Source organism: Mycetomoellerius zeteki, unplaced genomic scaffold (genome assembly GCF_001594055.1).
Source record: "Mycetomoellerius zeteki isolate Tzet28-1 unplaced genomic scaffold, Tzet1.0 scaffold612, whole genome shotgun sequence".
Classification (NCBI taxonomy): Eukaryota; Metazoa; Arthropoda; class Insecta; order Hymenoptera; family Formicidae; genus Mycetomoellerius; species Mycetomoellerius zeteki.
In genome coordinates this window covers 133,279-144,444 of record NW_017257624.1, presented here as the reverse complement: position 1 = coordinate 144,444, position 11,166 = coordinate 133,279, and the positions used below count along the sequence as shown (strand labels likewise).

General features: G+C 33.3%; 2 protein-coding genes across 4 annotated transcripts; both read left to right on the top strand.

Annotated features, from left to right (window-relative positions):
• The first annotated feature begins 923 nt into the window (after positions 1 to 923).
• Positions 924 to 7,280, top strand: LOC108728418 (DTW domain-containing protein 1). 3 transcript variants are annotated; one of them, XM_018456974.1, is made up of 5 exons: positions 924 to 1,233; positions 1,581 to 1,721; positions 1,800 to 1,989; positions 2,085 to 2,260; positions 7,219 to 7,280. In XM_018456974.1, exons 1-5 carry the CDS (start codon positions 1,006 to 1,008, stop codon positions 7,219 to 7,221), a joined length of 738 nt encoding a protein of 245 aa, XP_018312476.1. In that variant the 5' UTR covers positions 924 to 1,005; the 3' UTR covers positions 7,222 to 7,280. The 3 variants fall into 3 exon arrangements, with proteins under 3 accessions (XP_018312476.1, XP_018312475.1, XP_018312474.1); XM_018456973.1 differs by lacking the exon at positions 7,219 to 7,280 and adding an exon at positions 3,417 to 3,489; XM_018456972.1 differs by lacking the exon at positions 7,219 to 7,280 and having other exon boundaries at positions 2,085 to 2,455.
• Positions 7,209 to 9,666, top strand: LOC108728415 (glucose dehydrogenase [FAD, quinone]). Its single transcript, XM_018456967.1, has 4 exons — positions 7,209 to 7,441; positions 7,564 to 7,734; positions 7,862 to 8,517; positions 8,696 to 9,666. Exons 1-4 carry the CDS (start codon positions 7,243 to 7,245, stop codon positions 9,539 to 9,541), a joined length of 1,872 nt encoding a protein of 623 aa, XP_018312469.1. The 5' UTR covers positions 7,209 to 7,242; the 3' UTR covers positions 9,542 to 9,666.
• The last annotated feature ends 1,500 nt before the right edge of the window (positions 9,667 to 11,166 follow it).

Genomic DNA, 11,166 nt, shown 5'->3' with positions numbered 1-11,166 from the left:
GAAGATTCAGATTGAAGATTGAAGATTAAAATTTGACTAGTAAGGACAAAGGAATTTTAGCTTCTATTGTTTTGATTGATCAAATTTCAATCTTTCAATCTTCAATCTCAATATTCAATGCGTAGTCTGATTCCGGCCTGAGAGTCAGCCTTAGTTAGTAGCAACAATAACAATAATAATAATAATACAATAATATAATAATAGTTAAATATAGACGATTGTAGTCAATTATAGCTATTACGGTCAATTCTTATATTTAAGACCGTCTTAATTTAAGTACAGTCTTAAGATGTCACGAACCAATCAGAGAGCCACATCATATCATATTAGTATCTTAAGACATTACTTAAGATATGAATACTGTCTAATATATAAACATTTTTTAATGCAAATTTTTTGTAAGAGATTTTAATTAGTGAATTTAGTTACTCACAATTCGCATTACTGTATATATTCCAAAAGTTTTATATATATGTGTTTGTGTATATATATATTATTATATATAATATATACATATATATATATATACTCTAAGGCCGGTATTCATAGTCGGTTCTTATTTCAAGACCGTCTTATGCTTGGTTTATGCTTCGGTCTTAATCCTAAAATCTTAAAATTCAGCCAATAGGGCTACCAGTCTTAATTGGTCCTAACAGAAATCTGTATTTCATTGGCTGAATTTTAGGATTTTAGGGTTAAGACCGAAGCATAAACCAGGCGTTAAGTAATATCTTAAGAAGCTAATGCGGCCCTTTGGTTGATTCATGACACCTCAAGACTGAACTTAAGACGGTCTTAAATATAAGATCTGATTGTGAATACCGGCCTAAATTACTCTAAAGGCTACTATTCATGAAAGTTATTTAATAATAAGGATTCGCCATGCTGATGTACTTATTTTTGTTCCGTGACGTTATCAGGTTTATTTACCTGTGACCGGGAATTATGGTGTTCTATTATTATAAATAAACACTGATATTTCGAATATTTCGATCAAAAATATATATGGCGGAAAGCACAGTTAAACATTCTACTGACCACTTGTCAGAGCTGGACGAGAAACAAAGGATAATCGATGGAAATCCTTTTTGTTACTTGAAAATTAATGATACGAGGGAACTAAAATTGGTCGAATCTAGAAGAAAGTGCGATTTATGTCAAAAATCACGAAAATTTTTCTGTTACACCTGTTACCATCCTGTTCTTTCATGTAAATATTATCCACGAGTGAAGGTATATATTGATTGCCACTTGAATAAAACTGAATTATTATAAATTTAACGTTAATTTAATCCTTCTATCATGATATGGATACCCGGATATTTTCTGTGTAAAACACAGTAATGAAAAAGTGAAAAATTATGCATTGACAGCCCAAGCAGAATACAAATCATACATCAGAATGAAATAAAAAAAGGTTCCAAAATAATTAATAAAAATCACTTTTCAATCAGTAACGATTCATTTTAATATCATTTTAATATTATTGTGACTTGGTGTCTTGCTTGAAAGAAAGATTAAAATGTATTCTGTACCATTGTGTTCCAGTTTTATAATTACTCTGCATTACTTTTTTTCAGTTGCCAATTAAAATCGACATTATTAAGCACCCTCGCGAGATACCTGGCAAGAGCACAGCTATCCATGCCGCGATCATTGCACCGGCGGATGTAAAAATCTATACGTATCCAGATTTTCCAGAAATATCAAATAAAGAGGAAGTAAGAAAAGTAATGATAATCTACTTTCAAGTCCTTCAATTCTTAATTGGTTCTTAACTCGATGGATGCTACTTTCAGACTGTTTTAGTTTTTCCTGGCAAAGATAGTGCAAAGAATATAAGTGTTAAGGATCTTTTTATAAGAAAAGAAGGAAAAGATGATGCTTCAGGAGAAAGAACAGAGACTGTATGGCCCATAAAAAGGGCTATTTTCATTGATAGTACATGGCATCAGACCAAATCAATATACAAAGACCAAAGATTGAGAGGTAATAAATAAGAAAAAAAAATTTGGTTTTTATAATTATTACAAATCTTTTATGTCACTGTTAAAAAACTTACTATTTTTATATAATTGACACAGAACTACGTTGCGTGGTATTGAAGTCAAGAATTTCTCAATTCTGGCGTCATCAAAAGGACAGTCCAAGATGGTATTTAGCGACAATTGAATCAATTCATCAATTTTTAGTGGAATTACACACATGTGCTGTTGGAGTGGATGAGGACTATGAAGAGACTATAAAAAGATATCTAGATGTAAATGATATTATAAAGAATACACGTTATACGGATTACACACATCAATACTCTGTAATTAATAGCGAAGAATTAATGCAGAAATACAATGGACAGTATGATAATCTTTTATACTTTTTTAAATACATGTTTGAACATATTCATTCCATATACAATCGTAATCAATTAAAAGCTTATAAGAGGCCACTTTCATAATTACATTTCGTTAGATTAAGTTCGTTTATATTTGATTAGGGTTGCTAACACAAATTTTCAATAACCATGCTTACATTATGTTTCTGCAAATTGTAATACTTCTAAATTGTGTGTGTGAGATATATTATATACTCTTCTAAAATTATATGGGAAAAACATATTGAATTCAGTGCAATATTACAATTTTAAATATTTCTATTTTAGAATTGCTTTTATAGTTCGAGATTTATAGTATGCACAAATATGTGACATATTTCTCAAATTCAAAAATGTTTTGCAACCTTTTGTTTTTGTACTTAAATATACCGTAAGATGATAGTAAAATATAAATAAAATAAAATTATTTTTTTAGTGTACTATGGTTGTGCTAAGTACATTTTTATTCTTAGTTTGAAAAATGCTAAAAAGGTTTATTTTGTATTATATGTATTTATATATATATATATATCATATAAACAAATCCACAACAGTACATATGTACCTCATTGAAATTTTAATATCAAATGTATATAATTCAGGTAGTATTACCTTAGATTTGTTGGCATCGCATGCTCCAACATGTTCCAATATGCTCCTACCATAGCTCTTACTCACTCCAATGCACTTAATAGAGTGAGTAGGAGCTATGATAGGAGCATGTTGGAGCTTGCAACAAACCTCTTGTTTTATATTAATACGTTTTATAATAATTACATACATTTTATATTGCAAAAGACAAAATTCATCTACTGTTAAAGGCTTTCAAAGAGCGACTGACAAATTCATAACAGAAAGTGGAAAATGTAATCAAATATGTCGGTGCTAGATATGGCAAGAAATGTAAACATTTTTTTTCGATTTCTCTGAAACGGAGCAAAAACGAGCATATGTCTATAGGACTTTTTTTCTTAGTTTTTTACTCCTCTACACGCTCCCGAAGTTTTGCGATTTAATTTGGAAACACCCTGTATATCTTTTTTAGAATTCTTTATATATACAATTATGAAATCTAAGTATAATCGAAGAAAACTTATAAAATCCGAAGTGATCTGAAGAAATTTAGATATGACGTTAGATACAACGTCTTTCGATTGAAGCTACGATTCTCAAAGACAAGCAGAGAACGACAACGGAAAACGGGATCAAAATGAAAAAGATACCAACGTATCGAATCGGCATGAAACGAACAAGGAGGAATATTGAAAGACCGAAAAAGAGAGAGAGAAAGAGAGAAAATTGATGACCGTTATGCACGATACTTTACGGGACAAGGAGGAATATTGAAAGACCGGAAAAGAGAGAGAGAAAGAGAGAGAATCGTTGACCGTTACGCACGATACTTTATGGGTCTGTCGTAAGCTGAAACCATAGCCGATAGATATCTTAATGAAGTACTTGCATGGCTACGTGCAGGTAGTCACGGCTGTAACAGGGTCACGATCAGTATCACTCTGCTCTTCGTCGAGTAACATCGTTCGGATGTTCCGTCTCTTTATTTATCGATTGATCAGCAAATTTAATATTCGCGACCTGCTCGCATTTATTAGTATTATATATTTTTCAACGAACAAGTTTCACTTCAATGTTTCAATACGACGGAAGAATTATCTTTATACATTTTTCACAGCTCATCAAAAACTGTTGCTGAATGTGTTTAGAGCGTACTAATACAATACATATTTGCTTTCGTGTTGTTAAATTTATAAACATCGGAAACGCACGCAAGCGGATTGACTTTGGTAAAATCTAAATAAAATTCGAAAGAAGGTAGGCAGACAATTTAAGGCAAATTTCTCTTTTTATCTCTCTTTCTCTCTCTTTTGTGATAATAGAAATTCTATGATTAAAGAATGGGGATTATTTAATATGATATATATATATATATGTACGTTAAAATCATCTATATATAACTTAAGCTTCTTTAGAAAAAGAAAAATAGTTCGTACTCTGATAAAATTCTAAAGTTTATAGCAATGAGAAGTTCAAAATGCGGATTTAAAATATTAAAGTTATAATAACTTGCAATATTTCCATTATATTATCGTATATTTTATTACAAGGAGTGATTTTATCAATAAGTAGAGACGGTAAAAGAATAAGATTGTTACATTTATAAGGACGATATTCATAGTCGGTACTTATTTCAAAACCACTTTAGGGCCAGTTTCACTCCGATTAACATGATGATTAATCGATTAAGTGTCAACTATGGTGAATTCTATTTAAAGACAAATGCAATTGATCAGTTTCAAGAATAATTGGCCGATCAAATTAATTGGAAATGGTGAAATCAGCCTTTAAGTAATATCTTAAGATGTTAATATACAGCTTTGTGATTGGTTGATGATATTTTAAGATTGTATTTAAAATAGTCCTAAATATTGCAATTTATTTTAATTTATCCGAATTCATGGTTTAGAGTCTGAAGCTGGATTGAAATGAATTGAAATAAATTAATATCTGATGGCATTCGTTTCTATTCATAAAACGGATAGAAAATAAAACAATGACTTGAAAATAAATTTCCTGTAAATATTCTTTTGATTTTACAATAACATTTATAATTCCTTCTTTATAAATATAATATTTTTATATTCATTTCGGTCGAAACAGGAATATTCTTATTCCATACTGCACTCGGATATAAATTCAGAACTTACATATCTATTTTCGTCATAACTTTTTTTATTTAAATAAAAATGTGTATAATTTTTATAATTTTGAACTAGGATGTATTCATGGCTACTTATTTATAACATAAATATTTTTGGACTCAATTGGATAGAAATATGAAATGTGCGCTATTTAACATGTTGAATTTGAATGATTTATGTTCGTATTATATAATTTTTTTATTGAAATGTGTGTGTGAATTAAAATATAAAATGAGCTATTCATCATGTTAAATACGGATATATATATATATATATATTAGCTTATTTTATGTCTTTATATTTTATTTTATTGTATATATTCATGTCCATATTATATTATTTTTTATTGAAATGTGAATTAAAATACGAAAGAGCTATTCATCATATTGAATTCAGATGTGTTCATGAATTCAAATGAATTTGAAAAATCAAAAGCGCGAATTCGGAAATGTCGAAATGAATTCATTTCTATTCATTTCAATTTATTCTCGTTTATTGAGATTAAAACTTTTGAAACGTGTAAATATTTCAAGATATTGGAAACTTCTAGAATGTACACGTTCTCCGTTGTTTTTCAGGAAGTAGGCAATTGAACCAGTACAGCTTTCCTTTTCGAAGCTGTTTAGCTTGTGTTAATTCCTTTGTTTTGTATTAATACGAGCAATGTTTCACATTTCCGTGATTTTCTCATCTTTACTTATAATTCGGTCTCTGAATTTTCTCATCTCTCTCTCTCTCTCTCTCTCTCTCCTTCTATAATTTCATTAAACTCCTAGTATGTTGGCAAAAGAAAAATACGTATTAAAAAAAAAAAAAAAAAGTTTATTATAAGAGTCACGTGTGTCATTTTAGCAATTTCCAGAAAGAGATCAGACTTTTAAAATAAATGTACATTTTATTTATAAACTTTTCACATGACATAAAGGTTACATTAATTTGTTTAGTTAATACCACCGTCATAATATAATAAAAAATCAACGAAGGAATGCATTATCATCACACTTTGTGCAAAACGTATCTTATTGTGATTTCTTACACGACAATCTGTTAAACAAATAAAATTATTTAACAGTAGGGAATTGAAGAACATTTACGAAATAATTATGAATAACGCGGATGCATACAAATTCGCTTGAAACGACTTACAGATTTGAAAGTTTCATGAGTAATTGATATTCATTTTGCGCTGTCAGATTGCTCAGACGTGGCTTCTTCTTTGTCAGTTTCTAACGTAATGATTGCCAATTTATTTTAACAATATAGCACGTTAATCGGTTATATGTTTTCTAGAAAAGTCCTCAATTGTCTTAATCGAAAAAAAGAGAATAAATAACACTATTATTTATATCATTCGCACGAAAAAACATTCTTTGAGAAAGTTGTAATGCTGTTACGTGACAATCGGAAATATTTTTGATAAAGCATCTTCTTTAGACAGAGAGAGTAGAAATTTCTTAATTAAAGAGTCACATTCACGAATTAATAAGTTACAATTTAGAGCTGTCCAAGGTCGGTGTTTTTTGGCTTGAAATCGAAATATGTCGGTATTCACACCTATTATTACCGTTCCTACTTTTTCATTGCTGTTTTGTCATAGTGTGCGACGCTCGATCTTAGGGACGATACTAGTTTGAAATCGTTAAAAGTTTTTATGCTTTGTACATTGCCAATATGTTTAATTTTCAAGCAGTGCGCGAACAATCGTCGTCAGCAAGATCCGAGAACCAAGAACTATCAAACGACTTTATATACATTTATTTTAGAGTTCAATAACTATTCGGTGTCCTTCTGTTAGTTTCCAATAATTTATTGATCATAAAAGATGAATAATTTCCGAATTATCTGTGCCATTCGAGATTGGACGTACTAATGACGTCTATTAGACGTCTTTGGGCGGCACATTGTACGTGCGAAAGATATTTACGGGATTTGGTTTGGACGTCCAAGTGACGTCGATTGTTGCTTGGGGAGTAGAAACGGTATTGAATACCGTGTGAACGGGTGTGAATACCGACACATTTCAATTTCAAGTAAAAAAATACCGACCTTGGACAGCGGTATAATCGTATAATAAGAAAATAAATACTGCATAGTGGAATATTAATACATTTATGAATTTTTGCTCTTCAGTAAGAAGCACCGTAAGAAAATAAAATGGGCATCGAAAGCTTTCTGGCAGGAGGTTTGACTTCAGCATCAACTAGCGGACTTTCATTGTTCTTTCCGATTCTTGCTGCGTCGCTCGCCTATTTTCATTATGAAGTTTTGGATAATGAAGCACCACCAATTGATGTACCGTTAGAGATGCTATTACCCTCGTACCACTTCATAGTAATAGGCGGTGGTAGTGCAGGTACGTGTATGTGTTCGAACTCTCGTTATTTTGAAACACGTGTGCAATATTTCATAATAAGAGCGTAATACAAAGATAAATACACTTTTTCTGTCATTTTCTTCTTTTTCTTTTTGCATCAGGAGCTGTAGTTGCTAGCCGTCTGTCTGAAATTGAAGATTGGAACGTATTGTTGCTAGAAGCAGGCGGTGACGAACCTGAGGTCTCGGACGTACCTCTTTTCGCTGGATATCTTCAACTCAGTCAGCTGGATTGGCAATACAAGACTGAGCCACAGGGTGATGCTTGCTTAGGTATATAACTTTTCCGTTGTCCTTCCATCACCCTTTCTTTCTTTCTTTTTTTATGCTTAATAAAACACTCAGTGTCTATCGGTTTCTCTTTGTCATATTTCTTTTTTACGTTATTAAATATTTGTAGCAATGGAGAACGGCCGTTGCAATTGGCCTCGAGGTAAGGTTCTTGGGGGCTCCAGCGTGCTTAATTATATGCTCTATTTAAGAGGCAACAAACGAGATTACGACATTTGGGAGCAACAAGGTAATCCTGGCTGGGGTTCACGTGATGTCCTGCATTACTTCAAGAAATCCGAGGATAACCAGAATCCTTACTTGATTCGCACGCCGTATCACGCGAGCGGCGGATACTTGACGGTGCAGGAGGCACCGTGGCACACACCCTTAGCGGCGGCCTTCGTCGAGGCTGGTCAAGAAATGGGATACGAAAATCGCGATATCAATGGCGAATTTCAAACCGGCTTTATGATCGCCCAGGGCACTATTAGACGCGGCAGTCGTTGCTCTAGTGCAAAGGCTTTTCTTAGGCCAGTCAGACTCAGGAAGAATCTGCACATAGCAATGCACGCGCACGCGACCAAAGTGCTGGTGCATCCCAAATCAAAGCATACCTACGGAGTAGAATTCGTTAGGGACGGCAAGGTCTTTCGTGTGCGCGCAAAGAAAGAAGTGATTGTATCAAGCGGGGCCATAAATTCGCCGCACCTACTTTTGCTATCAGGAATTGGGCCGAAGGAACATTTGCGAGAGCTCGGTATTCCTGTGATTCAAGATAGCAAGGTTAGTGCTTTAATTTTTTCATGCAAAATTTTTCGATGTTTCTCTCTCTCTCGGAGTCTCCACATTTTTATCGTTTAAAGTTTATATATGCCATATATCAAATAATTTAATAAATCAGTCAAATTTTCAAGCAATATTCATTTTATTTAATTGATACGATTTATTCCTGCGTCTTTAGGTAGGCAGCAATTTACAGGATCATATTGGCTTGGGTGGACTCACATTCATGGTTAATCAAGAGATTTCTATAGTGGAAAAACGGCTCCAGAGTATCCAGACGGTAATGCAATACGCTGTGATGGGCGATGGACCTTTGACGGTGCTTGGAGGTGTTGAGGGCGTCGCCTTTGTCAACACCAAATATGCAAACGCTTCGCTAGACTTTCCCGACATCGAGCTGCATTTCATTTCCGGTTCGACGAATTCGGATGGCGGTAAGCAACTGAGGAAAGTGCATGGACTAACGAAGAAGTTCTATGACGCCGTTTTCAGACCGATCAACAACAAGGACACATGGAGCGTGATTCCTATGTTGCTACGACCAAAAAGTCGCGGTGTAATCAAATTGCGCAGTAAAAACCCGTTCGATTATCCTCTCATTTATCCGAATTACTTCAAGGAAGCAGAGGACATCGCTACATTAATAGAGGGAGTGAAGATCAGTGTGGCTCTGAGCAGGACCAATGCCTTCAAGCGATTTGGAAGCGAGCTTAACTCGCAACAGTTTCCAGGGTGCGAACACATATCCATGTACACTGATCCTTACTGGGAATGCATGATCAGGTACTATAGTTCCACCATCTACCATCCGGTTGGAACGTGCAGGATGGGGCCTTACTGGGATCCCGAGGCTGTAGTCGATCCGCAGCTTAGAGTCTATGGCGTAACTGGATTGCGCGTGATTGATGCTTCAATCATGCCAAATCTCGTAAGTGGAAATACGAATGCGCCAGCAATTATGATAGGCGAGAAAGGCGCAGAAATGATTAAGGAATATTGGTTGAAATTTCCGAGGAACAGATAGTTAGCGAATAATAAGACGAACCTGTACGCTTATCTTCATGACGATGAGTAACGACAATATGTGATAATACGAGAACACTAGTGCTCGACGCGAAGACTTAAAAAAAGAATTGAAAACTCTGGATTTTACAATTTTATTATATTTTTTATAAACATATTAGTATAAGAATTATTCGAACCTGCATATGAGTCATCGTATATTTACGTGTACCTAACATACATACTATGTGCTGAAACCGGAGTTGAGTAGTGCTAAGTTAAAAAGATAAAAGTTAAATTAAAAAGTTAAAAAGTTAATTAATTGTAACTTAACTTAGTTACATTTTAGACTCTTAACTTTTTAACTTAATTTAGTTATATTTTTATTGGTAACTATTAATTTGATTTTTTTTAAGTCAATATATCCTCAGACACAATACGAGAGGATAATGAGTATATAATTTAGTAATTTTATATTGTATAATCATTACTTAATTGTGAACAAAAATAACCAGTGTTTAATAAATATGCTGTGAGAAAGGAAAAATATGAAAAATTATGTAAAATGATTAAATTTTTTTCTTTTTCTTTTTATTTTTGGTTGTTCGTTCGGACCAAATTTAACTTTTAACTTTTCGATTACTTTTTTTATGAACTTAACTTTTAATTCAATTAATTTCATTATGGATTAACTTGTATTTTAATTAAGTTAAATTTTCAAGGCTGTTAACTTTAACATAACTTTGTTAAAAAAAATAATTAACTTACCCAACCCTGGCTAAAACTACAAAAAGGAAGGAGGGCAACCTGCAATAATCTTGACCTTGACATATATTGTCAAAGTCATGATTCTGAGTGGACCTTTAGAAGATTTAGCCATTGTTCCTTATTCGTTAAAAAGTTATTAACAAGTTTCATAAATATATACAGGGTGTCCCATTTTAAATAATGCATTACTCAGGATCTCAATAGGTGTTTTAAGTCTTAAGTCATAAGAAATTGACCAATTATAGTCGAATTCAAGGAGAATTATCGACTACGATTCATCCATTTCTTATGACTTAAGACTTAAAACTTTATTGTAGATCCGGGGTTAAGATTTCTCGAGAACTAGTAGATACAGAAAAATGTTTCAAACAAAAGTTGTATGGTTTGGAGAGAGACATGAAAAGGTATCATTGATTTGACCTTGGATAGCGTCGCCAAAGCCAGGTCAAGGTCACGTCGATTTTTTAAAAATGAAACCCCCTATTTTTCATTATATTTTCGGGTCATTCGGGTCGCGCGGGTTGTTCGGGTCGTGAGGATAAGTCCGGATCTACAATAGGGTTTCAAGCCTTAAGTCATAAGAAATTGACGAATCACAGTCGATTATTCTCCTCGAATTCGACTGTAATTGGTCAATTTCTTACGGCTTAAGGCTTAAAACACCTATTGTATATCCGGACTTAAGCAAGACTTAAAAACTCTCTATCTCGTTTTAAAGCGAAAGAGAGACAGAGACATGCACCTATTGAACGCACTCAGTGGCTACGTTTACACCGTGCGCTTAGTCCGCGACCTATACGATAGGTGTCTTTGTTTAACCTACAGGATAAACAAGGACATCTATTGTATAGGCCGCGGCCTAAATGTACGGTGTAAACG

Coding starts and splice junctions, on each gene's coding strand:
- LOC108728418 (XM_018456972.1), top strand. CDS start 1,006: ATGGCGGAAAGCACAGTTAAACATTCTACTGACCACTTGTCAGAGCTG. Junction 1,722..1,799: donor AAATATCAAATAAAGAGGAA/GTAAGAAAAGTA, acceptor TGCTACTTTCAG/ACTGTTTTAGTTTTTCCTGG. Junction 1,990..2,084: donor CAAAGACCAAAGATTGAGAG/GTAATAAATAAG, acceptor TAATTGACACAG/AACTACGTTGCGTGGTATTG.
- LOC108728415 (XM_018456967.1), top strand. CDS start 7,243: ATGGGCATCGAAAGCTTTCTGGCAGGAGGTTTGACTTCAGCATCAACT. Junction 7,735..7,861: donor ACAGGGTGATGCTTGCTTAG/GTATATAACTTT, acceptor AAATATTTGTAG/CAATGGAGAACGGCCGTTGC. Junction 8,518..8,695: donor CTGTGATTCAAGATAGCAAG/GTTAGTGCTTTA, acceptor CTGCGTCTTTAG/GTAGGCAGCAATTTACAGGA.